This window comes from Xenopus tropicalis, chromosome 8, assembly GCF_000004195.4.
Source record: "Xenopus tropicalis strain Nigerian chromosome 8, UCB_Xtro_10.0, whole genome shotgun sequence".
NCBI lineage: Eukaryota > Metazoa > Chordata > Amphibia > Anura > Pipidae > Xenopus > Xenopus tropicalis.
Window position 1 is genome coordinate 122,735,484 of NC_030684.2, and position 27,572 is coordinate 122,763,055.

At 41.9% G+C, this 27,572-nt stretch overlaps 1 protein-coding gene across 3 annotated transcripts in view; it reads left to right on the top strand.

Moving 5' to 3' along the window:
* Nucleotides 1–27,572, top strand: part of LOC101733428 (deleted in malignant brain tumors 1 protein-like) — a 96,704-nt gene that overhangs the window by 30,958 nt on the left and 38,174 nt on the right. For all 3 annotated transcript variants that reach the window (XM_031890909.1, XM_031890908.1, XM_031890910.1), the window contains exons 7-17: nucleotides 1,948–2,268; nucleotides 4,627–4,950; nucleotides 7,241–7,567; nucleotides 8,298–8,621; nucleotides 10,116–10,442; nucleotides 11,038–11,361; nucleotides 12,632–12,958; nucleotides 13,487–13,807; nucleotides 17,384–17,716; nucleotides 19,015–19,335; nucleotides 21,574–21,654. In XM_031890909.1, the coding sequence (XP_031746769.1) occupies nucleotides 1,948–2,268; nucleotides 4,627–4,950; nucleotides 7,241–7,567; nucleotides 8,298–8,621; nucleotides 10,116–10,442; nucleotides 11,038–11,361; nucleotides 12,632–12,958; nucleotides 13,487–13,807; nucleotides 17,384–17,716; nucleotides 19,015–19,335; nucleotides 21,574–21,654 (3,330 nt within the window). The remainder of the gene's footprint in view (nucleotides 1–1,947; nucleotides 2,269–4,626; nucleotides 4,951–7,240; nucleotides 7,568–8,297; nucleotides 8,622–10,115; nucleotides 10,443–11,037; nucleotides 11,362–12,631; nucleotides 12,959–13,486; nucleotides 13,808–17,383; nucleotides 17,717–19,014; nucleotides 19,336–21,573; nucleotides 21,655–27,572) is intronic.

Here is a 27,572-nt window from a genome sequence, read left to right on the forward strand (position 1 = left end):
ACTTCCCACCCTCTATTTCTCTCTGCTTTGGGACAAACCCATTGTACCTGTGCTGCCAAGGGACGACCGAGAAAAGGGGATTTGTTATACTCACCGTTAAAGCCTTTTCTCGGAGTCCCGTCATGGCAGCACAGGGAGTCCCACCCCTATGTCTCTTTCATTAAGCTGTGCTAGCCGTAACTGTTGGAGGAGGGGTTAACGCGGGGAAGAGGGAGGAGGAGCAGGGAGTACAGGACCTAGCTGTTTTTTCTTTTACTATCCTGCCTCCTAAAGGGAAGAGCGCATTAACCCATTGTACCTGTGCTGCCATGACGGGACTCCGAGAAAAGGCTTTAACGGTGAGTATAACAAATCCCCTTTTCTTCCAGTTGTATTTAAAAGTGGATTTCAGGGCCTCCAGTGTTAGGGGAGGGATATGTAGCGGGAGTGCCTCTGTTTTAGTCACATTAATTTTGTAGCCAGAGAGGGTGCTATATGTTTCCAGCAGTTTGTGTAGGGATGGGAGCGAAATCTGAGGGTTTGTGAGAGTGAGAAGTACATCGTCCGCAAAAAGGGCAATTTTATAGTGGTCTGTGCTCATTTCTACCCCTTTGATATCTGGGTGGTTGCGGATATTGGCTGCTAGGGGTTCTATGCTGAGGGCATAGAGAAGGGGCGAGAGTGGGCACCCTTGTCTCGTGCCGTTGTGTATACGTATGGGGGTGTTGGAATGGCCTGGCAGTTTGAGAGTGGTAGTTGGGGTGCTGTATAGAGCATATAGTGCCTGGAGGTAGGGACCTCGTAGGTTAAGGTGTTGGAGGAGGGCGAATAGGTATGACCAATCTAGGCGGGGCAAAAACATTCTTAAGAACAAATACAATCCACATCTGCATCTGCTCTAGTAGTCAAGGCTTTATCTTTATACACATACCACTCCAAATATGTGCATTAATTAACAGCAACAAAAGAGAGGAGAATTGGACAAGGCAGGTTACACTACAACAGCTTTATTCATTGTGACTGATTACAGTTTAAGCTGCCTTGTCCAGTGCCCTTCTCTTTCAGAATGGTGCTGGACAAGGCTTGAATTTCCCATGTAGAACTTCAGTGTAAGATGGTCAGGTACCTTAAGGCAGAAAGTACAGTTACATGCTGTGGTAGTGAGTAGATGCAGAGAACTACTAGCATGCATCTGATTCCAATAGCATATGCAAAGGTAATATCCCACAAGAAACATTAATGTTTTTGAATACTGTTATTATTAAAGTTAGAGATGTGGGAGGAATCTATGAGACCTCAGTTGTAATAATGTTTTCCTGTAGAACGACTGATTTCCTAACACGTGCTAAATTGCATCAATGCAGTTAACCAAAGCATCAATTAGCAACAAATTTTGATAGGTTAACAATAAATCAAATGAGAGACAAATACTACTTGCTTTCTATGGATAGTCAACCAAAGCAGGTTGAGTAGGGCAAGTTGGCAAAAGTAGGCCAAGATGGCAGCGGTAACAAGCTATGTCAGGATAAAACAACATGCAGTCCTTAAGCTTCTGTTGATGTATACAAGGCTAATATAACACATGGCATATTCGCTGCCATTGATAAATATATATTAACAGATAAAATGCCACATGGGACATTGCCTTAATATGCTGTGACTGACAGCTGAATGTGACTGTCAATGTCTGTTTTTTCAGATGGCCCTGATGAGATTGCCTAAGGCTCTATTGGGCTGTGCAACAGGTCTAGTAAACCATAACAGCCAATCAGCAGGTGGCAGTCGTTTGTTGTTTGGTTTAAAAGATCTGGTGCAAATTTTACCCCATTTATGAACTGTTGAGTATTAGCACGGATATGTAAATCATATGTTGTCTCTTTCAAGGTAAGGGATTACACTGAGTTGGGTCAGCATTATCACAAAAAGATCATTATTTTATTAACAGAAATATCACCTTTGTCTTTGCAGTGAAACCAGAGCAGGTGAGACTTGTTGGCGGATCATCTTATTGTGAGGGGCGAGTTGAAGTAAAAATCCTTGAACAGTGGGGTACAGTATGCAGTGACAACTGGGACAGCAATGAAGCAAGGGTGCTTTGCCAGCAGTTGAACTGCATCTCCAGAGATGAACATGCTCACTCTATCCAACCAACTTTCTTTGGAGCTGGATCAGGAAAAATCTGGAGTGTAAGCTGTTCAGGAAATGAGGAAGGAATGAAGGATTGTTTCATTACCACTGGGTATCCTGAGTACTGCAATCACAGGAATGATGTGGGCGTCATTTGTACAGGTGGGAAACATTGAATTGTGTAGACCGGAATTCCTGAAGACAATGTAACCTCTATTTTAGCTCAATAGTTGCCTTTCCAGACTAGAACCAGTAGAACATGGGTTACACTGCACTGGGTGTTGTGCAACTATACAGAATAATAAAAACAGAGGGTGCCAGAGGTTATTGCAAACAACAAAATACAGACTGACACTCCCCTGCGGGCCGACTTGGCAGGAATCTCACTTCACCTCTGCCACACCCCGTAGTGGATCCCTTCAGGCAGCGCCGGATTTCAAATCCTAGCACCCCGAGGCCACTCCCCATTTGTGACCCCCCCATGCACGCATGCATGAACAAGCCCCCGTCGCCGCGTGCCTGCGTGGGCTTTTAAACTCCCATACGGAGCAGTGGGGCAAAGTGGAGCAAAATGTTAAATTTTCTTTGCGGCAGGGCGGCATGCCGCCCCTAAATTTGTGCCGCCCTAGGCCCGGTCCTTTGTGGCCTCGCCACAAATACGGGCCTGCCTTCAGGAAATTCTCTATCCTGATTCCCTATTCACTGGGATCCCTACACTACAGACAATATGGCCTGGGAGAGATACAGTACCTCCAAAACTGCCAGTCCTATGTAGGAGCTCAGAACTGTTCTTTCTAGCTCAGGCCTAACTGCCTTACACCCCTAGGGGCTGATTCACTAAAGGCTGAAAAAACAAGTGATATTTATAGCATGCGTTAAAAATATTACCACTTCTTATCATTTGAGAATTAACTATCAATTCACTAAAAGGACACTTGTCTGAATAAAGAAGCGATGTTATTGTTGTTATTTATCTGGCGATGACCTATTTTTTAGCGTTATTTTAAACCATGCAATATTTTATACCTTATTTCGTAGCATGCGATATTAGTGCACTCGATTACGCACGTAACCATTACTTTCTGAAAACTACTGGTCTAAAAATTACCAATTCCCTGAAAACTGGAGGATGCATCACTGGAGGACGATCACATACTTGAAAAAATCCCACTGCAAACTCCATCTTGTCACCACAGACAATCACCAGCTGCAATTTTCTTTAGTAACGCCTACTTCTGGGAGGCATTAAGTTTCACAGTAATTATCGCCACATTTTATGCTTTTCACACTTCAAATATGTCTCTGAATTATGTGTTAGTATTATTTATATTCGATAATTACCTCAATGCAATGGAAATAACGCTTTGCGATAATCAGGATTTTGCGCATGCGATATGAGTAGTATCGCATGCGAAATTACTTTGATGAATCGGTACTTAATTATCGAACACTTTTTAACGCATAAAACGTTAATGACTTTTAGTGAATCAGCCCCCTAGAGTGGTACTATAAAGGGGGCTACACCTGCCACTATCTAATGCCTCATTCACGGGGCCCTGTTCCCCGACTATAACTAGGCCTTTGCCCCAGGCTCACAGCAACACCCACCCTGTTCCTCAGGTGGAAGCAAAGAGGAAGTGCCACTCCTTTCCCAGCACTATACCAAAGTGAGGCAGGAAGTGGTCACCATACCTGCTAGCCAATAGCAGACACATGTTAATGAACTTACTAAGATACATTCCCTTCTGCCCAGCAACTAAGGAAACGGAACCTGTAGGGATTTAAAGCCATAGGGGCCATTTAACCCTATTAATCCCTACAACATTTTAGCATGTGGCCTTTAAAAGGGTGCAACTACTGTGTTCATATGTGTTGCTGTTTATGTTCATGATGTAAATGTAACTTTATTGCAACAACTCTTCTAGCACCCCTCTGTAAATAGAAATAATGTGAGTTTTAAAATATTAAAGGGGACAGTCACGTTAAGGATCATGGCACACAAGACTATTTTGACTGCTCTGAGCCCAAACACATCCCCTGTAAACTTGAAATTGGCAATGGATTCATGGCGAATTTCCGTGTTTTGCCATTGGCGTATTTTTTCACAGAACAGGTACAAAAATTTGCAGCGGAAAAAATTTGTTGTGTGGCAAATGTTTTTTTTTGACGCACGTCATTTTTTTTAGTGAAGCGAAACGGGACAGATTCGTTTATCACTACTTGTTGTCACCTTGCCTCATGGCAGGAGAGGCCGTGCCCAGTACCAGGCAGATTCCATAACATCCATCTACCATAATAAACACCTTCATCACTGGAGCTTAGTACAAATAATTGGTGCAACATCAAATCAGTAAGGCTGAAGTAGCTGAAATACACCAAAATCTAATAAGCTGAACCTCACAAATAAAATTATGATACTGTATAAATGTCCTAAAACTTACAAAACACAATTTAAACTCTACAACTTAATCTTTTTACATGTGTTAATTTTCACTTTTATTCTTTGGTTTGCATTTACAGATGAGGCGAGGGAACTGAGACTTTCTGGGGGATCACATAAGTGTGAGGGGAGAGTTGAGGTGAAGCACAATGGACAATGGGGTACAGTGTGCAGCAATACATGGGGCAAGCCTGAAGCTGCTGTGGTGTGCAGACAAATGGGTTGTGGCTTTATAGAACCAACTGATCATTTAAGCCCACATTTCTTTGGGGCCGGATCAGGAAGAATTTGGCTTGGTAGTGTGACCTGCTCAGGAGAAGAACTGGCCCTCTGGAACTGTCACCATTCCATTTGGGGACTTCACAGCTGTGATCATGGGAATGATGTTGGAGTGAGGTGCACTGGTAAGGAACATGTCAGTGTTTGTAACTCTGAATAAGCGCTTTGTGATCTCTTTAAAGTATGTACAGGTATGGGACCTGTTATCCAGAATACTGTTTTATTATTACAGTGAAAAAGGAAATCATTTAACCATTAAATAAACCCAATAGGGCTGTTCTGCCCCCAATATGGGGTAATTATATCTTAGTTGGGATGAAGTACAGGTACTGTTTTATTATTACAGAGAAAAGGGAATCATTTAACCATTAAATAAACCCAATAGGGCTGTACTGCCCCAATAAGGGGTAATTATATCTTAGTTGGGATCAAGTACAGGTACTGTTTTATTATTACAGAGAAAAGGGAATCATTTAACCATGAAATAAACCCAATAGGGCTGTTCTGCCCCCAATAAGGGGTAATTATATCTTAGTTGGGATCAAGTACAGGTACTGTTTTATTATTACAGAGAAAAGGGAATCATTTAACCATGAAATAAACCCAATAGGGCTGTTCTGCCCCCAATAAGGGGTAATTATATCTTAGTTGGGATCAAGTACAGGTACTGTTTTATTATTACAGAGAAAAGGGAATCATTTAACCATTAAATAAACCCAATAGGGCTGTTCTGCCCCCAATAAGGGGTAATTATATCTTAGTTGGGATCAAGTACAGGTACTGTTTTATTATTACAGAGAAAAAGGAAATCATTTATAAAATTACAATTATTTGCTTATAATGGAGTCTATGGGAGATGGCCTTCCCTTAATTCTGAACTTTCTGGATAATGGGTTTCCGGATAAGGGATCCCATACCTGTACTGACTTCGGGGCCAAGAGTGAGGTAATATATTTCATGGTCTGACTGAAGAATTGACTCATGGAATCAAACATCATGTAAAAGTACAGTATGCCTTTAAATGAACATTAAGCATCCAGTAGCCAGTGATATTCTAACTCATGTGCAACCCTAGCAAAAAGATTTGAATATTAAGAGCTTCAAAACAAAAACTTAAATAATTCAAAAAGCATAAAAAATTCAAATACAAACCTACGGCAAATATGCTAATTATTCATTGTAACATTAACTGCCCCTTTAAGTCTTCAGTTTGTTCGTGCTTGCTCAGCTGACACAAAACTTGGGAAAGACCACAAAAAGTAAAGATAATTAGATGACCATATTCATTCTTCTAGTTTAAGTAAGTACGGCTTGAGATTAAAAAAAGTACCAGGTACATTGTCAGTTTTTAGTTTTTGAACACGGTAGTTCTTCAACTTGTCTTGGTACAATAATGTCACTTTTTCATTTAGTGAAACTCAAGAAAAATTATTTTGAGAAGCCAAACACCAAAACGTCTATTTTATACCATAATGCATGAAATCGAGACATAGAAAACCAAAACTAAAAATATCCCTTTCAGGGAAAAAAAAAAAAAAGTATTCAAATTGTCAGTTCATCATTTTAGTTCTTAAGCCTACTTTTGCACGGTTGTTATTTGAAAGAAGAGAGCAATCATCTAAGCCTTACAAAAAGTGAATTCTTGGTAAAAATGGCCTAGGGATGTGAGAGGAGAGGGAAGCCAGGAGATCTTATGGATGGTAGTGTGAAGAAGATGTTTGGGGAATATGCCTATTAGTGATATGTGGGTCGAGAAATACTCAACGCACACCGACCCTAACCCGCCTACTCCCGACCCGGTCATTTATAGACCTGTGCCTGCCGTCGGGCGCACACCTATAAATTCCCAAGCTGGAACCGGAAAGCCGGCAGTGTTAGGGTGCGGGTGAGTGGAAGAGCTCAACCAGATCCCGCCCACAACCTGAAGAAGATGTGCCGAGGTCAGCCCGAACCTGCCCGACCCACGGGTTGCAGGCCCGGCCCACACATCACTAACGCCTATGGCTAAGGGCGAATGTGCCTGAAATGCATCAGGTGTCTGATGTAGCTGCCTGATCGAATGAAGATTTCTTCTTATCAGCTGAAGTGCAGAGACCTTGTTTTATTAGGCATTTAGTCAGCAGTTTGTTGATATATAGAAATTAATGGAAAGGGTTAGTGACTAGAGAATGCAGGGATATAGATAGGGAAAGGGATATGGACTTGAATAGGGAAAAGGGCAGGTACAGAGGGAGTGATAGGGATAGAGGTAATAATATGGAGAATAGCAATGGCAGTGCATGTAAAGGACAGAGAGGTGGGATAAGGACAGCATGAAGAAAGAGGGGAGGGTGATAAGTTAATTTCTAATAATTTCTATTCAGACAAAGAATGATGTACCTCATCCATATAAATAATTATGCTGTCTTATTGCAGCTGAAAGAGAAGAACTGAGACTTGTTGGTGGATCATCCTATTGTAAGGGGAGGCTGGAAATAAAGATTTATGGCCAATGGGGCACAGTGTGTAGCGCAAACTGGGAGTACAGTGAAACAAAAGTGGTTTGCAGCCAACTGGGCTGCAATGCATCAGCAGAAGAACCTCAGTTTATTAAAGCAACTTCCTTTGGAGCTGGATCAGGGAAAATCTGGCTTCGCTCTGTGCGCTGTTCAGGGAACGAGAAGGCCTTGGGGGACTGTATAACTGACATGTGGAATCCTGGTGACTGTGATCACAGAACTGATGTTGGAGTCATTTGTTCAGGTGGGGAAACAATATAAATTGTAGTAGATCTCATTATTCTATGCCTTAGGTTAGCTGGAAACCAAAGTAGTATGGTGCCAAATACATAAAAATAATTTTTAAAAACATTTAAACCATTTAATATGTTCTTTTCATATAAAGTGTGTTCAGTGCCAATCTGACATTTACATATAATGATTGGACAGTAAATTATGGTCTTATACAAGCTCCACAACATGTGCATCTCTAGTTTATTTTCATAATTCCAGTCACTCATAGTCACTAATCAGCTTCAAATATACTATTTCAGACAGAATGAAAGCAACCTTCTTGTTGCTTTGGGCGACTTCCATGTTTTAGATTTGCCCACTGCTAGAACATGCCCCCAGTGTTTTAAATTATTATTGTCTCTTATTTTGGTTAAACTGTTCAAGCTGTCCAACCTCTTCATTTGTATGTTCTTGGAACATGATTATGTTCTAGATACACCACAAAACTTGAGCTGAGCATATGCCTGTGTTTCCGGAAAATTAATTTTTATTTTACAAGCCTGGACTGGACTGTCTCCCTTTGAGTGCCTGCCAACTATTTGGTTACTATATTAGTACATACATACTGTAGTTGATAACTGGGTGCAATTTGCAATGTATGTTTATCTCTGAATGAACTGTAGAAACTCATATTAATAAGTTTGCCCTGGTTGTGTTGTTCGTATAACTGGTTTTAATATGTCCACTTTTATCTTTTGCAGGTGAACCAGAGGAACTGAGACTTGCTGGGGGATCATATGAGTGTGAGGGAAGAGTGGAGGTGAAGCACAATGGAGAGTGGGGTTCAGTGTGCAGCAAAGAGTGGGGGTGGACTGAAGCTTCTGTGGTTTGTAGGCAACTGGGCTGCAGCATGGACATACCAATAGACAATATTAAACCAGTCTTTTTTGGAGCTGGATCTGGGAAGATTTGGATTGATAACCTAAGGTGCACAGGAGAGGAATCCTCCCTCGGGGACTGTGCCCATTCTATGTGGGGACTTCACAACTGTGGCCATGGTGATGATGTTGGAGTGATTTGCCCTGGTAAAGAAACAGCAAGGGTTATTATAATGCAGAATTACAACTGTATGATTTGTCATAATAATCTACTGACTGTAGAGTAAATTGTGAGTCACTTAATTTAAATTCTGGAAAAAAATAAATACCAATTTCCAAATTGGGACTATGCAGAGGATTGCAAACATTTCATGTGATGTGACAACACCGCCCTGCCCCCCCCTCCGCAAAAAAGTAGGGGCCTGGCTCACACCTACCAGTCCCTCCCTCAATCTGCCTGCCCACTCAAGTCCCCCACTCCCTGGCTAGAACTATAGAGAAAGTAGATCTTGTGTTCTGCCTTCCCCCCCAACCGCAGGGTCTGCTTCCCCTATAGAGAAACTGCAGTGTGGTGCAAATCACTGTGTTTTCTAGCCCACAATGCAACTTTTCTCCATTATATCAGTGTAATAGTAGACACCTGCTATATAGAGTGCATTATTATGTAAACGTAATAGCCCTTCCTTTTCATGGATGAAGTTGTGGTGCATATTTTCATAGCAGGATTCTGTCTCTTCCTGTGTAATTCCAGGGCTTCTTCATGCCAATTGCACAATTAACGTGGAGCTAATTTATTGTAAAAAAAAACACACTAAGAAATAGAATAGTCAGTGACCTGTCCTTGACACATCTTTAAGGGGAAGTTAAACACATAATTGTTTTCTATTTCACACACTTTCAAGGGGAAAGTAAAGAAGACTCGTGGAAATGAACGTAAATTTCATGATTTTTTTAAAAAATGGGAATATATTTTCAAAATTTTTTATTTAATAAAAAAACTATGAAAAAATGGAAAAAAAATATGATTTTTAGTAAATCTACCCCTTAATGTTTCATTGTAAAATCAGTAATTAAAGACTAGACTAATGTATGAAAATATCTTACACAAGTTAAAGAAACAGTAACACCAAAAAAAAATGAAAGTGTATAAAAGTAATTACAATATAATGTACTGTTGCCCTGCACTGGTGCATTACCCCAGAAAGAATACTATAGTTTATATAAACAAAGCTGCTGTGTAGCCATGGGGGCAGCCATTCAAGCTGGAAAAAAGGAGAAAAGGCACAGGTTACGTAGCCGAAAACAGATAAACCCCATTGTTTTCTACAGAGCTTATCTGTTATCTGCTATGTATCCTGTGCCTTTTATTCTTTTTTCCAACTTGAATGGCTGCCCCATAGCAGCTTATTTATATAAACTATAGTAGGGTCTCTGAAGCAAACATGCAAGTTTACCAGTGCAGGGCAACAGTACATTATATTTTATTTACTTAAAACACTTTAATTTTTTGGTATTACTGTTCCTTTAATAAAAGTGGGGTCATATATACATATATTTTGTATACATATATTTTGTATATCTCAGCAGCTTTTAATACTTCTATTCTATGGAAGGTGAAGGCTTGAGCTGCAATGCGTTATATGTGCATTCATCCAATCAGTTGTCCTGTATCTTATCCATACACATCTTGTCTCACTGCAGTTAAACCAGAGGAGGTGAGACTTGTTGATGGATCTTCTCGTTGTGAGGGGAGAGTGGAAGTGAAGATTTATGGCCAGTGGGGCACAGTCTGTGGCAAAAGTTGGAGCTACAATGAAGCAAGGGTGGTGTGCAGCGACCTGGGCTGCAACTCCTCAGCTGCATATCCTCACCTTTACAAAGTAACTTCCTTTGGTGCCGGATCAGGAAAAATTTGGATCCAACGTGTTCGCTGTTTGGGAAAGGAGAAAGTGTTAGCAGACTGTGCGATTACAATGTGGAATCCTGGGAACTGTGATCATACATATGATGTTGGTGTCATTTGTGCAGGTAGGAGACGTGTTATGTGTATATGCAAAGGTTTGTAATCTCAGCAGTAAATGCCAGTCATCTCTCCTGATCTCTGTGGGGGTCCACCAGAGGTCATCTGAGGGTATTTTTTCCCTCAACGGTTTTCTTTGGAGCTGAAATGTAAATGTGTAGGACAGAAATATTTCCCTCAATGTTTAGAGATTAATATTGTTATGACATATTTATAAAGTGCCAACCTATCCCACAGCCTGTATAGTAAAAGGGTTTATACATCAAACAATCAGTTGACCTTACATACAAATACTGGTGCCCACCTCATTAGGACAATCTGAATGTAGAAGGGGGTATGAGAAACAAGGTCCAAACATAAAAAAATGATAAATGCATTTTTGACTGTACTTAAAAGTCTAAAAATAAGAGCACCAAAAGGGCACAATACATGCAGGTTATAATTACATGTACATATGTACATTTCCTTTATGAGACCTGTAAATCCTGTAAAATAGATTTATATGTAAATGTATTCATGCAAACTGATAATACTGCCTCATAATTTGTTATTGGTACTTTTTTCTTAATTGGTTTGCAGTCTTGTGTTACGTATCCTTTACAGGTGAACCAGAAGAGATCAGACTTTCGGGGGGCTCACATGAATGTGAGGGGAGAGTGGAGGTGAAGCACCAAGGAGAGTGGGGTACAGTGTGCAGCAATAATTGGGGATGGTCTGCAGCTGCCGTGGTTTGCAGACAAATTGGATGCAGCTCTTTAAAGCCAAGTGAATATTCCAAAATCCAGTTCTTTGGGGCAGGATCAGGGAAGATTTGGCTTGATAACGTGACCTGCTCAGGTGAAGAATCAGCCCTCTGGTACTGTCGCCATCTTATGTGGGGACTTCATAACTGTGATCATGGACATGACGTTGGAGTGAGGTGCCCTGGTAAGGAACATGCCACGGTCATTAGAAATTCAGATATTCCAGACATGCCTACCAACTTTAGGCTCAGTTGTGTACAGAGTTATCCCACATAGGATCAAAAGGGCAAGTAAATCTTTAGGAATATACACTTTTGTATTGTCAGTAATAGCACCTAAAGCTTTTGCAGCAAATAGCAGGTAAAACAGCCATAGGGCTAACTATCACTAGATGGGTAAAGTCTAGTGATGAGCGAATCTGTCCCAAAAAATTAGCAAAACTTCAGAAAAATGTGCAAAATGGTGAAAAATGTGCGAAACGAAACTTTGTTTGACATGTGTAACTTTTTTGATGCAACTGAGCCTATTTTGCTGCGACTGTGCTGATTTTGACATGGACCCAACTTTTTTGATGGCGACAAATTTTTTTTGGCCGTTCTGTGAAAAAATCCACCAATGGCAAAATGCGGAAATGCGCCGTGAATCCATGCCGAAAAATTTTGCTCATCACTAGTAAAGTCCAAATTCATCCAGCTCAGCTACAGTAGCTGTAAAGAACTGCAATTCCATCAATGTGGAATACAACTTACCTAGTGTTTCTACAAGAACCAGAGTTTTATTATTGATCAGCTTTATACAATGACCCATTTTTTGGGTTACCACACACGTTTTAGTTTATACCCTGCAGCTCTATTGCGCAGTAGCACAGTAAAGCTCATTTCGTGTTTATGTGCTTAATAAAGCAAGTGTGGTTGCCTATTATGAACCAATCAGCAAATAGTTTGAACAGTCTACTAACAGAAAATGAAAGCCCATAGCAGATAGCTACGGACATTTGCTATTTAGCACCATATATTTGGAAATGAGTTGTAATGGGTGTGCTAAATAATATGACCACAACAAAGCCATAGTAAGACCATTATAAAGAAATGATAATTCATATATTATGTGTAAATGATATGATAGCACATGCCATGCCAGCTTTACAGTTACATAGATCTCCTATTATATTGCATCTGCATGGGGCAAGGAGTTCCTTTACTTAATTGGCAGACTTGGCAATAACTTCTCAAAGTAAAAGACAGCGACATCAGGGGTAATTTTAAACAGAAATCCAACTGTTCATCATTCACAGCGGAGGTTTTTAACAGAGCTCCTCTCCCCCAAATCACTCATTGCCACTGTTATTCTCCTCATATGCTGGGTCCCATAGTGCATTCTGGGAGATCTATACCTTCCCTCTGTTGTTTTCCCAGACACTGTGCTACCTTACTGTATTTATCTCTTCTTTGCAGGCAAACCACAAGAGATGAGACTTATAGATGGATCATTTAATTGTGAAGGAAGGTTGGAAGTGAAGATTTTTGGCCAGTGGGGCACAGTATGTAGTGCAAACTGGGGTTACAATGAAGCAAGGGTGGTTTGTAGGCAGCTTGGCTGCCTGCCCTCAGAGGAAGATTCCCACTTTATTCAACCAACTTTCTTTGGACCTGGATCAAGCACAATCTGGTTTCAGTCTGTATCATGTTCAGGGAATGAGAAAGCCTTGGGGGACTGTATTACTGAGCCGTGGAACCCTGGTGTCTGTGATCACAGTGCTGATGTTGGAGTCATTTGTGCAGGTGGGAAACAAGGTGTAAAAGCTATTTTGGGGTGGATATCATATTTAACACCACTAACCTTCCCCCAGGTGCAGGGCCACAAGGTAAGAACATTGCCTCAGGTGTCAGTGTATGGTCACTTACCAGGGGCAGCAAAAAGCCTCCTCTAGTAACTTTAAGAGACTCATTTTTTAAAATGGAAATTCGTCTCTTCCAGTACAGAGAGTGCTATTCATACGGCCCCCCAGGACCCGCTCTGATACTGAAGAGGTAAGTTAAGGTAAGGGGGCAGCATCAGGGATGCTGCTTCAGAAGGCAGCAACCCAAGAAACGCCATTGCCCAGTTGAGAAGAAGGCCCTTAAAAAGTTTTGTTGCGCTCTGTGTCCAAATATGTCCAGGACCATTGCGTGCTGGTGCCCATTGTTTTTTAACCAGAAATTGTTACAAAATCCCCAAACAAACAAAACCTTCATCGTGTATAAGGTTATTATAAGAACTTATTCTTTAACATACAAATTCTAAAACATATTCCATTGTATTCTATACAGGTGAACCAGAAGAACTGAGACTTTCTGCAGGGTCTCATGAGTGTGAGGGAAGAGTGGAGGTGAAGCACCATGGAGAGTGGGGTACAGTGTGCAGCAGAGAGTGGGATTGGAGTGAAGCTAATGTGGTTTGCAGACAGCTGGGATGTGGGTTTTCAGGATCATTAGGCCGCATATCTGCTTTCTTTGGGGCTGGATCAGGGAAGATATGGCTTGCTGGTCTGCGTTGTACAGGGAAAGAATCAGCCCTTTGGGATTGTCGCCATCCCATGTGGGGACTTCACAACTGTGATCACAGAGATGACGTTGGAGTAAGGTGCACTGGTAAGAAACATGTCAAGGTTACTAACAAGCCAGAATAACTAGTAAATCAGTGTTAATGTAAATCAATGGGTAAATCAGTGTTTATATAAATCAGTGGGTAAATGGTGTTAATGTTAATTGAATGTATTTTGTGCCAAAATGTTTGTAACTGTGGGACAGATAATCAGATGGTTGTACCTATATTAGTAAACACCACTTAACTAGAATTAACATTGCAGTAAACTGCCATATCATACGGTCAACATTGCTTAATGCTTTCTAAAGCATTGTTTGTTTCTGTCCAAAATCTCCTTGACCAATGATAAGTATTGTGTTTCCTGAAATAACTGTATGGCTGGGTAGGATAGGTTTGTGTTTTTATGTTTTGAGAAACATGCAAAAGAAAGAGAGGGTGGTAGCTGTGGTTTTTTTCTGCCCATTTAAAAAAAAAAATTCTGAGAGCTGAAGGTTGTGGCATTGACATTAAACTGGATACATAGTCCCAAATTTGCTGCAGCTAATATTGGTTTCATTAGGGCTGGGGAGAGGGCAGTTCCTAAACTGCTAGGTTCTGCCTCTTACAAAAGTCACTGTAACTGTAATAGTAATCCCAAGGCTGTGTAACATATGGGCATTTGCCTTGTCCACTCCAATAGTCTCCAGAAGCTGGTCCAAAATGGCACAGGACAGGTAATATACATTTTTCAATTTACTTCTTTTTTTATTATTGGCTGGAAATAACTGTATGAAGGTAGTCCTTCATATACAGTTTAATACATACGTATTCAAGTGTCCACTATTAACTTGCTGTCCACCAATGTGTTGCAAAAATATTAGCTCTTACTGTCTTGATATTGCATTATAAAAGTATTTTGGCTTAGTGGGTGGCACTGCTGCGCTGGGGTCCTGGGTTTGTTTCCTGCCAGGGCAGCATCTGCAAGTTTGTATGTTCTCCCTGTTTGTGCATGGGTTTCCTCCCACACTCCAAAACATACAGGCAGGTTAATAAAAGGTGATAAAATTGACCATAGCTTTTGAATGTGTTAAGGACTTAAGATTTAAAAGGTAACTATCACAAAAATTAAAATTTAGTATAACTGTAGGGACCCATAGGGTTAAATGCCCCCTATGGCTTTAAATCCCTACAGTTTCAGTTCCCTTAGTTGCTGGGCAGAAAGGAATGTATCTAAGTGAATTCATTAACATATGTGTGCTATTGGTTAGCAGGGATGGTGACCACTTCCTGCCTCACTTTGGTATAGTGCTGGGAAAGGAGTGGCACTTCCTCTTTGCTTCCACCTGAGGAACAGGGTGGGTGTTGCTGTGAGCCCGGGCCCCAGGCCCAGTGAAGTCGGGGAACAGGGCCCCGCGAATGAGGCATTAGATAGTGGCAGGTGTAGCCCCCTTTATAGTACCACTCTAGGGGTGTAAGGCAGTTAGGGTTGAGCTAGAAAGAGCAGTTTTGGAGGTATCTCTCCCAGGCCATATTGCCTGTAGTGTAGGGATCCCAGTGAATAGGGAATCCGGATAGAGAATTCCCTGAGGGGATCCACTATGGGGTGTGGCAGAGGGAAGTGAGATTCCTGCCAAGTCTGCCCGCAGGGGAGTGTCAGTCTGTATTACACTCTGTATGTGGTGTTGCCTGTACCACTGGCCCCTGAGAAGCTGTATTGTGAGTAACCCTGTGGGGGTTCAATAAACACTTGGGGGTTGATTCACTAAAGTGCGTTAAAATGAGCGCTATTTATAGCATGCGTTGAAAATGTTATCGTTTCTTATTTTTTGCGACTTAACACACGATTGACTAAAAGGACATGCGTCAAAATTTAGACGCGATGCTGTTTGCATTATTTAACTTGCGATGAACGTTTTTCTTGCCTCATTTTCCACCACGTGCGTTATTTCCTATTTATTTTCCTATTTTTCGCTGCGTGCTATATTAGCGCACGATTTTACGCACGTTAACCATTACTTTCAGAAAAATACTGTTCTGACTATTTCCCAGCAAACTGGCGGCTGCATCACTCTGGGGCCAACACAGACTTGAATAAATCCCACTGCAAAGTCCATATTGTGTTGCCAAAAGCTCACGAAGCACAATTTTCTTCAAGTACTGCCTACCCCAAGTAGGTGTTAATCTTCACACAGACTGGACCTTCACTAAGTGGAAGAGGAAGGTGAGGGTGTTGTGCACTACACCTCTCTTCTGCTATGCAGAAAAATAAAAACAGAGGGCGCTATTTAGCGCGTTTAATGCTTCATATGAGTTTGTGAATCATGCGTTAGGATTATTTCAACCCGCAAATTAACAAAATGTGTTAAAAATAACGCATTGCAGTAGCACGCGATTTAACACATGCGATATGCGTTTTTAACGCATGCAAAATTACTCGCTCGTTATTTATTGCGTGCTATTTAACGCAAAAAAGCATGAGATAAGCATTATAGCACTTTAGTGAATCAACCCCTTGGTATTTTGTTGTTTGCAATAACCTCTGGCGCCCTCTGTTTTTATTTTTCTGCATAGCAGGAAGAGAGGTGTAGTTGCACAACACCCTCACCTTCCTCTTCCACTTAGCGAAGGCCCATTCTGGGTGAGAGAGTACAGTGTAACCCATGTTCTACTGGTACTAGTCCGGGAAGGCAGCTATTGAGCTGAAATAGAGGTTACGTAACCTTCATCTTACTGAAATAAGAAACTTTCTAAAAATTTTGCACCCTTTAGGGTTGCCACCTTTTTTCCCATAATATTAGTCTTGGGGTAGGGGGCAGGTTGTGACATCATTTGGGGGCAGAGCTATGGTCTAAGGGGCAGGGCAATGGACAGACCAGGCGGGGAAAGGGTAATTGTGACTGGTAAATGGCAGAGAAATGAGTGGGCAGGGTGGGCAAATGGGCGGGGCAGAGGTCGGTCTGTGATTATAAATGCTGATTAGCAGCGGAAAAAGTGAAGAAATGGGAGGAATTATAGGGTATATAGGGTATTACTAATTTACCAGCAAGTACATTGCCAATAAATTTGTAATCTGGCGGTTTACTGACTAGGCCAGTTAAATAGCGGCCAGGTGGCAGCTCTATTACTGTTTTTGAAACAATCATTTTTATCTTCCCTATCCCTCTCCCTCTCTCAGCTATTGCTTCTCTTAATTCTCTCTCCATGCAGGAGTTGGGGGTCAGATTTTTACTGACAGATCCAATATATCTTTTAGTTTGGCTCCCTAGCACGTGTATTAGAGCTCACTCAAACAACTTCAGCACAAACAAAATCTAATAATGGAGAGAGATAGGATTTCTGGTGAATTAAAGAGTGAGCTCTCCTTGTCAAATGGATTGAAAAAAAGATATATTGAATCTAACTGTCATTCAAAATCAGCCTCCCAACTCCCACATAAAGAGAGAAGAAGGAGAGACTGACGCTGAGAGTAAGAGTGAAGAGTAACTTGATTATTTCAGAAACGGGTCAGAAGTAACCTGTTGATTATATTTAGAACATTTCTTATTTCAGGATGATTAATCTTATATGGAATGTGTCAGCTCTATATAATTACCTGGAAATAAAAATTCTTTGTTCCATTTACACAATTTTGTCTCTTTCAGCAAAACCAGAGGAGCTGAGACTTGTTGGTGGATCATTTAGGTGTGAAGGGAGACTGGAAGTGAAGGTTTATGGCCAGTGGGGCACAGTATGTAATGAACACTGGAACTATTACAGAACAGAGGCAAGAGTGATTTGCAGGCAGCTGGGCTGCTACACCTCGGCTAAATCTCCTTTATTTATTAAAACAACTTCCTTTGGAGCTGGATCAGGGAAAATCTGGTTCCACCGTGTGCACTGTTCAGGGCATGCGAAAGCCTTGGGGGACTGTATTACTGAGCCGTGGAACCCTGGTGACTGTAGTCACAGCGCTGATGTTGGAGTCATTTGTGCAGGTGGGAAACATAAAATGAGGGTTACATGCGTAACAGGGTGTTATTAATATCCTGATTACTCTTTCTCTTTATCATACAGCAGATGGTAGTTTGCTGTATTGTTACATATTTAACTTAACCTTGCCTTGGACTTCATTATAGAGATTGCAGTCTGCAGTCACACCATGGAGTGCAGTCTTATATTGTGTTTGACCCCAGATCCCTGTATAAGGCTAATAGTCATCCTGCACTGATGTCAGTAGTGTTAACGTCACAATCAGCCACTTTCTACATATTGAATGGCAAAAAAAAAACTATTTGCTTTACCACCAGCCTATAAAAATGAATATAATAGCCCAAAGAGTGACATATTTGGCACACCAGGCCTCAAATGGATTGAAAACTACTTACAGAAGTTTTGCAAATAATGTGCAGATTAGATGTTGGTTGATTATTTTATAGCACTACAGCACTAAAAACCAAGATCAAACAAAGCCTCCTGTAACATAGTAAGTTAGGTTGAACAAAGACATATGCCCGTGAAGTTCAACCATAATGCCTATATATAAAACCTGCCTAACTGCTAGTTGATCCAGATGAAGGCAAAAAGCCCCTTCTGAAGCCTCTCTAATTTGCCGCAGTGGGGGAAAAAATTCCTTCCAGACTCCAAGATGGCAATCGGACCGGTCCCTGGATCAACTTGCACCTCTTCTTCAGTGTAAATAACCCTAACTTGGCTGGTCTTTCTTCATAACTGAGACTATCCATGCCTTATTTGGGCTTGGTTGCCCTTCTCTGTACCCTGGAGGCTAAAACTGAACAGCATATTCTAGATGGGGCCTTACCACGCTCTGTAAAGTAGAAGAATAACCCCCTCCTCCCGTGAATCTATACCCCTTTTAATACAACTCAAAACCTTGTTTGCCCTTGCAAGGTCCTTCTCCATTATATATAAATAGCCAATTGAGACCCTTATTTGGCACTCCAATTAACTTATATGATACTTGTGTTGCTCCCCAACTGTTTTTAACTTTAAATGTGGCTCACCAGTTAAAAAAAAAAGTCGGGTACCCCCACCCTACCTTCTTCGGATCATACCCCTTTATCTTGAACTGTTCTTCCAATTATTTACATAAGAGTTTTGCTTTCTAAAAACCATCTGGCTGCATGGTAACTACTGGTGCACTAGAGTCAATGTTTTGGGGGGAGGAGGGTTTGGGGGGGTGCAAGTATATTATGCAATTTTATATATATTCAGTTTCTAGTTAAAATGTCTGATCACTGAGTATTGTAATTGCAATAAACTGCACTTCCTTCAGGGGCCCCAGAGGGACTTCGACTTGTTGGTGGAGAAAACGAGTGTGAAGGAAGAGTAGAAGTGAAGTTCCAGGGAGTCTGGGGCACAGTGACTTCTTCTAATTGGGATGTTGATGCTGCTTCAGTGGTTTGCAGACAGTTGGGCTGTACCCCTTCTCCTACAGAAATAGTCAAGGCAGTTTCATTTGGACCCGGTACAGGGAAAATCTGGTTTAATGTAATAAATTGTCTGGGAAAGGAAAAATCTCTGTGGAACTGTAAAATCGAAATGCATGGAATTCCCTGGTTTGATCACATCAAAGATCTTGGAGTAATTTGCAGAGGTAAGCAGCACTGTATAGTTTACCTACCTACATAAGTGCTAACTAGCACTTTTTTGCATTTAAGGTGTGCTATATTTAAACAATTCAAGAAATTAATTTGAGTAATTAAAATGGCAATATACATAGAATATATGCTGCAAATGTATTCTGCCTATTGATAGGAACACAATGGTTAGATGCCCCTGCAATATTCATAGGGCAATGGGAGGCCTGTGACCTATATAATGTCACATGGTCTGTAACCACATTTTGATTGGAGGACTCCTTCATGACTTTTAATATACTCAGATATCTAATACAGGTATGAGATCCCTCATCCAGAAACCCTTTATCCAGAAAGTTCCGAATTATGGAAAGGCCATCTCCCATGGACTCAATTATAAGCAAATTATTCTAATTTTTAAAAATGATTTACTTTTTCTCTGTAATAATAAAACGGTACATTGTACTTGATCCCAACTAAGATATAATTACCCTTTATTGGGGCAGAACAGCCCTATTGGGTTTATTTAATGGTTAAATTATTCCCTTTTCTCTGTAATAATAAAACAGTACCTGTACTTGATCCCAACTGATATAATTACCCCTTATTGGGGCAGATTAGCCCTATTGGGTTTATTTCATGGTTAAATGATTCCCTTTTCTCTGTAATAATAAAACAGTACCTGTACTTGATCCCAACTAAGATATAATTAATCCTTATTGGAGGCAAAACAAGCCTATTGGGTTTATTCAATATATAAATAATTTTTAGCAGACTTAAATTATGGAGATCCAAATTACAGAAAGATCCCTTATCTGGAAAGCCCCAGGTCCCAAGCATTCTGGAAAACAGGTCCCATACCTGTACTAAAGTTGCATGTGTAACAAAGAAATCTATACATAATTATAAAAGCAGAATAGTCATATAAACCCCTTTTAGTTGGCAAATATATATATATGAAAGTGAAAAGCACACCACTGATAAAATTCCCATCACCTGGGTTCCAGAGCGAAAGTCCATATATACAAGTAGAGAGATTTCAGCACTCACAGGATTTTCAAATGCAGAATTCTATAGTTTAATTAAAAGAAAAAAACTCGACCTTCGTCAGGCTCTTGTTGTTTGCTCTTTACTCCCGAATGTTATATCGCATGTTATCACCCTAATAAATGGAGTATATTCCTCCACACAATAAAGATGAACTTACTTGTGTAACCCTTTCTTGTCACACTCACTTCTTTGGGCTGTATACTTTGTTTAAACAGATTTATTTGTTCTCTTTGCAACTGGGAATTGGAATTTTAGTGCAGTGCCTCCACCTAGTGGACACTGAGGAGCACACCTCAGGGGAAATTCCACTAGGAAATGATTACACATACTTTACAGCAAGGATAACTTTATATAACAGTTGAAATAGTGTAAACACAACTTTATGGATAACTAATTTTCCTGCCCTGAGGAACCCGTGCAGTCTATCCACTCCTGGCACAGTTTCTTTAGGTGCCCAGTCCCAACTTTGGATCCAAATAGACAACAACCCTTTTTACAGTTCAGTCCCTTCCCCAAGAGTTGTTAAATCCCACAGGTAGCACTACATGCCCCAGAGTACTATCCCCTCTGGAAAGGTGGCTGCTCCCAGGCAAGCAAGCAATACCTGTCCTCACCACGAGACACACAGAGATTCCACAGAGGACTCAGAATTGGCACTGGTTACTCACTCTGGATCTCTCTTCCAAAAAGCTGGCAAAACAACAGGGGCTCCCTTTATAAACTGCTAGGCCTGCCCCTGATTTTTGGCTCCAAACCTAGGCATGCCTCCTCTCTCCCAACAGTGCACTGGGGCATCCAGCCAATCAGGTTCCTCCCCAGGCTGTAGCTAGGCGGGATGATGTCACAGACAGAGAAACAGGGGAAAGAGTTCTCTGATCCCCTACATTTGCTTCTTGTTTTTATAGTAAGAAAATAGCTGTTTAGGCAAAGCAAAAACAGCGAGCTGTAAATAACATACTGTAGGTGTGGTGATGGACTGAGACTGACCGAGCCTATGACTAAATGCCATTGAGTTTTTCTGACAGTTATCCACTGTCTCTATCCACTCTCTCTACCTGAAGGGGTCGGGGTTTGACACTGAGAATCACAAGCCCAAGTTAAAGAAAGGCTAAAAATAAATCCTTTTATTACAGTGCCCCCTCTGGGTCATACTTTTTTAAGCTATATGAATATCTAAACTGACCTTCTGTCACTAATTCTTTCAGGTTCCTTGGCATTTAATCATCCTCCAGAAGCATACAAATATCCTCCAAAGAAAAATGAAATATTTGGGCTTGACAATGCAGGTAAGTATTACATTTTTGAGAATTAAAAATTTTATAAAAAATTTTTATACTTCTAAGACTGTGCTGTAACCACATACACACAATCACCAAACAAGCTGCAAAGCATGGTCATGTAAATATTTAGCAAATTGTACTCATAACATTAGTAGGATATAGGTAACCTAAGCACGATTTCATGGGCCCAAAGTAGGAGCATGGAGGCTGTGCAAAACAGGAGCCCTGTATATAACTACTCATCAATTGCAGGTGTAAAGGGCAGGGTTCCTTTTTGAATGCTGTTCTTTGTATTGTAGTAACATTAAAAGGGAACTATCGTGAAAAGTATTTTTATAATTATAACCCCTATTTGGCTTTAAGACAGTCAAAGCACAGCTATTATAGGTTTAAAACATGGGGTACCTGCAACTTAATCCTTCAGGATGGGTCTTCGCTATGTGGAAGTAACCAGGAAGCCAGGGGTGTAGAGTAACTACAACTCACGGTAGCTGTGTGCAGTGCAGATTAGCAATAATGGGTGCCAGAAGGTTCTTGCAGTTGAACAATTGAACTAGGCTTTATTGTCAGAAACAATCAATACACGGGGTTATTGCAATATACTCACATACAGAGGTTATATGATAGTACTTCCTGAGGACAGCAAAGAGAGGATTCACACCAGTTTATCCCACCTCCTTTAGAGTCTAGGCAGGGTAAATGCATCAGCTTGGCCACCCTTTGGAAGCAGTCAGGAAAGATACCTCAGTCCTCAGGTTGAATACCTCTACATAGTAACATAGTAACATAGTAAGTTGGGTTGAATAAAGACATACGTCCATCACGTTCAACCATAATGCCTATATATAACCTGCCTAACTACAAGTTGATCCAGAGGAAGGCAAAAAACCCCATCTGAAGCCTCTCTAATTTGCCGCAGAGGGGAAAAAATTCCTTCCTGACTCCAAGATGGCAATCGGACCAGTCCCTGGATCAACTTGTACTAAGAGCTATCTCCCCTACCCCTGAATTCCCTCACTTGTACTGAGAGCTATCTCCCCTACCCCTGTATTCCCTCACTTGTACTGAGAGCTATCTCCCCTACCCCTGTATTCCCTCACTTGTACTGAGAGCTATCTCCCATAACCCTGTATTCCCTCACTTGTACTGAGAGCTATCCCCCTACCCCTGTATTCCCTCACTTGTACTGAGAGCTATCTCCCATACCCCTGTATTCCCTCACTTGTACTGAGAGCTATCTCCCCTACCCCTGTATTCCCTCACTTGTACTGAGAGCTATCTCCCCTACCCCTGTATTCCCTCACTTGTACTGAGAGCTATCTCCCCTACCCCTGTATTCCCTCACTTGTACTGAGAGCTATCTCCCCTACCCCTGTATTCCCTCACTTGTACTGAGAGCTATCTCCCATAACCCTGTATTCCCTCACTTGCTAAGAATCCATCCAGTCCCTTCTTAAAGTTATATAATGTATCAGCCAGTACAACTGATTCGGGGAGGGAATTCCACAACTTCACAGCTCTCACAGTAAAAAATCCTTTCCGAATATTTAAATGGAACCTCCCTTCTTCTAAACGGAGTGGGTGCCCTTCCGTTGGAAGGACCTACTGGTAAATAAAACATTAGAAAGGTTATTATATGATCCCCTTATACATTTATACATCGTTATCATGTCACCTCTTAAGCGCCTCTTCTCCAGTGTAAACAGACCCAACTTGGCCAGTCTTTCTTCATAACTGAGACTTTCCATACCCTTTACCAGCTTAGTTGCCCTTCTCTGGACCCTCTCTAACTCAATAATGTCCCGTTTGAGCACTGGAGACCAAAACTGAACAGCATATTCTAGATGGGGCCTTACCAGCGCTCTGTAAAGGGGAAGAATAACCCCCTCCTCCCGTGAATCTATACCCCTTTTAATACAGCTCAAAACCTTGTTTGCCCTTGCAGCTGCTGCCTGGCATTGCTTGCTACAGCCAAGTTTATTATCTACAAGGACTCCAAGGTCCTTCTCCATTATGGATTTGCCTAGTGCAGTCCCATTAAGGGTATACGGGGCTTGCATATTTTTACATCCCAGGTGCATGACCTTACATTTATCCACATTAAATCTCATCTGCCACTTAGCTGCCCAGATTGCCAGTTGGTCAAGATCCTGCTGCAGGGATGTCACATCCTGGATAGAATTGACTGGCCTGCAGAGTTTTGTGTCATCTGCAAATACTGATACATTACTCGTAATACCCTCCCCCAAGTCATTTATGAACAAGTTAAACAAAAGTGGACTCAGTACAGAACCCTGAGGGACCCCACTGAGGACCTTATTCCAAGTAGAGAATGTACCATTAACAACCACCCTCTGTACCCGATCCTGTAGCCAGTTTTCAATCCATGTGCAAACGACTTCACTAAGACCAATAGACCTTAGTTTAGAAAGCAGTCGTTTGTGGGGAACGTTATCAAATGCTTTGGCAAAATCCAAATAGATTATATCTACTGCATCCCCACTGTCCAGCTTCTTACTTACCTCATCATAAAAAGCAATTAAATTGGTCTGACATGACCTGTCCTTCATAAAGCCATGCTGATTACTGCTCATAATGCCATTCTCCACTACATAATTTTGTATGTGATCCCTTAACAAGCTTTCAAATAACTTGCCCACCACGGATGTCAAACTTACAGGCCTATAATTGCCAGGCTGAGATCTTACTCCCTTTTTAAATATAGGAATGACATTCGCCTTCTTCCAATCCGTAGGTACCATACCTGATGAAAGCGAGTCTGAGAATATCAGAAACAAGGGCCACTGCAATTCTGCCCCTAGCTCTCTCAGTACCCGAGGGTGTATTCCATCTGGCCCAGGTGCCTTGTTTACATTTATCGTGTGTAACCCTTTAAGCACCATATCCTGTGCCAACCACTGTGTAGTTGGAGCTGAGGCAACAGTGCAGCTATTGGGTGGGACTTGGCCCACTGGCTCCTCTACTGTATACACAGAAGAAAAGAACTGGTTAAGCACATCTGCCTTTTCTGTATCCGCTGTAACCATATTGTTACTATAACTCAATGGGGCCACACCCTCAACCTGCATCTTTTTACTATTAATATACTTAAAAAACTTTTTGGGGTTAGTCTTGGCCTCGGCCGCGATGCGCTTCTCATTTTCTATCTTTGCCTTCCAGATTTCTGTTTTACAAGACTTGTTATAGTCCTACTGTCCCCTCTGACTTATATTTCTTAAAAGCTTTCCTTTTTTTCCCTATTAACTTCTTTACCTCAGAGTTAAGCCACATAGGGTGATTCTTAACACTTCTACTTTTTCTTATTAATGGAATAAATTGAGAACAGTAATGATTTAATATCATTTTAAATGACAACCATTTCTGCTCTGTGTTTTTATCAGAAAACATAATGCCCCAATCTATGCCCTGAAGCGCTGCCCTTAAGGAGCTAAAATTTGCCTTCCTAAAATTCATCGTCTTTGTTGCCCCCGTGTAAATTTGTTTCCTGCACCAAACATCAAATGAAATAACATTATGGTCACTATTACCCAGGGGTTCAACCACTTGCACATTTGCTATACGTTCTGGGTCATTAGAGATCACTAGATCTAGTATAGCATGGTTCCTGGTTGGCTCCTCAACAACCTGTGACATAAAGTTGTCATGCAGCAAGTTTATAAACTTGTTCCCATTTACTGTCCTGGCAGTACTATTGCCCCAGTCAATATCAGGATAATTAAAATCCCCCATTATTATCACTTGCCCCAAACTAACAGCCTTTTCTATTTGCAACAGGAGCTGGGCCTCCTCCTCTTCGCTTACATTAGGGGGTCTATAGCATACCCCTACAATTAGTTTGGTAGCTTCTTTACTATCTGTGAGAAGCTCAACCCATAAGGATTCAGCTCCCTCTGTTCCCCCCATCACTTCCTCCTTAATATTTGCTTTTAATTCCTGCTTAACGAAAAGACACACTCCTCCTCCTTTTCTATTGCCCCTGTCCCTTCGAAACAATGTATAACCCCCAATATTAACTGCCCAGTCATGAGACTCATTGAACCAAGTTTCAGCAACACCAATCACATCATATTTCCACTCCAACGCCAGTACCTCCAGCTCTCCCATTTTACCAGTCAGACTCCTTGCATTGGTAAACATACATTTAATACTGGTACCAGCGTGAGAATGACATGTAAACTTCTTAAGGGCCTCCCTGCCATTATCAGTATCCCGAAGCAAGTCTCCTCCCCCATTTTCCCTTACTATGCCCACTACCTCATCTATCCTGTCTACCACAGAATTTCCCGCTGCACCCTCCCCCCCACTTCTAGTTTAAAATCTCCTCCAGCCCTCTAGCCATCTTTTCCCCCAAAGCAGCTGCCCCATCATCATTGAGGTGCAGCCCATCCCTGGCAAAGAACTTGTAGCCGATTGAGAAATCAGCCCAGTTCTGGAGAAACCCAAAGCCCTCCTCCCTGCACCAATCTCTCAGCCACGCATTAATCTCCCTAAGCTCCCGCTGCCTTCTTAATGTTGCTCGTGACACAGGTAATATCTCTGAGAAAATTACCTTGGAAGTCCTCGCCCTCAACTTCACACCTAGCTTTTTAAAATCGTTTTTGAGGACTTCCCCCCCCTTCTCTAACTTTGTCATTGGTACCTATGTGTACCAAGACCGCCGGGTCTTCCCCAGCCCCTCCCAACAATTTGTCCACTCGTTCCACCACATGCCGAACCCTAGCACCAGGCAAGCAACACACAGTTCGGCATGTAGGGTCTTTGCGACAAATTACCCTATCCACCTTTCTAATAATTGAATCCCCTACAACTATAGCCTGCCTTCCCTTCCTAGCACTACTCCCCCCACCTGTATTAGAGGTGCCGGCTCCCAGGGTGCTCTGAGAGTCAGCCTACTCCATACATGCCAGCTCAGAGCTGTCGTCCCCAGCATCTTCACCTAAAGCGGCAAATCTATTGGTTTGTACAAGCTGTGGACCAGCCCCCCTACCCTTGCGTCCCCTACTTCCCCTCTTTACTGTCACAAATTTGTCTCCCTCATTAACCTCCACTGTCCCTTCTCCACCCCCCACTACACCGGCCCCTGCCAGTGGTTGCTCAGTGAGCCTCCTGTTCTCTAGCTTTAAAGAGTCCTACAGGCGACTATGGATCAGGGTTTAGATACTGCCTGTATCCTGTGTCTTAACTGTGGCCCTATGCTGAGGCAACAGTGCCTGTATGGAAGGATACTTCCAAGTTTCCTTGGTGGAGCCGAAACTGCTCTTGCTTCCTTCCCTCTCTATCTCATTACTATGGGGGGCAGGTATAATATTGCTGTTACTTGGCATGCCTCCACCCAGGGTAGGGACAGGTAGAACTGTAACACCCCTCCCGGGGAAACTCTGTATTGTCCTCCTTGGACCGGGACTCCCTGCAACTCCCGGTACCTTGCCCCTCCCTTGGGGTAGCTGCTTACCAGGCAGTTGAGGATCCTCTTTGTAGGAAGAGACAAGACACTGGCTATTATGGTGAATCAGATAAACTTGTTTATTGAGTGAAGGCAGGGCTTCCAGGAGTATAACACACACACAGTTCAGGGTACACTTCTCTTTTTCTTCCCTCTGGGAGAACCTCTCTCTTAGGGCTAACCACAGTACTCCCACCAAGTGATCCTCTTTGGGAGCTCCCCCGGTACTCTCGCCAGGAGACCCTCTCTTAGGGCTCTCCCCAGTACTCTCGCCAAGCTGACCCTCCCTTAGACCTCACCCCGGTACTCACGCCTGAGCACCCTTCAATTAGGAATCTCCCCGGTGGTCACTTGCTCCACCTAACTAGACACTACATCCCCTGAACTCCAGCGATGGATTTCTGGGAGGTCTTAACCCCTCTCACTCCTGGTGGGGCTATCTCTGCCGTTCTTGCTATCC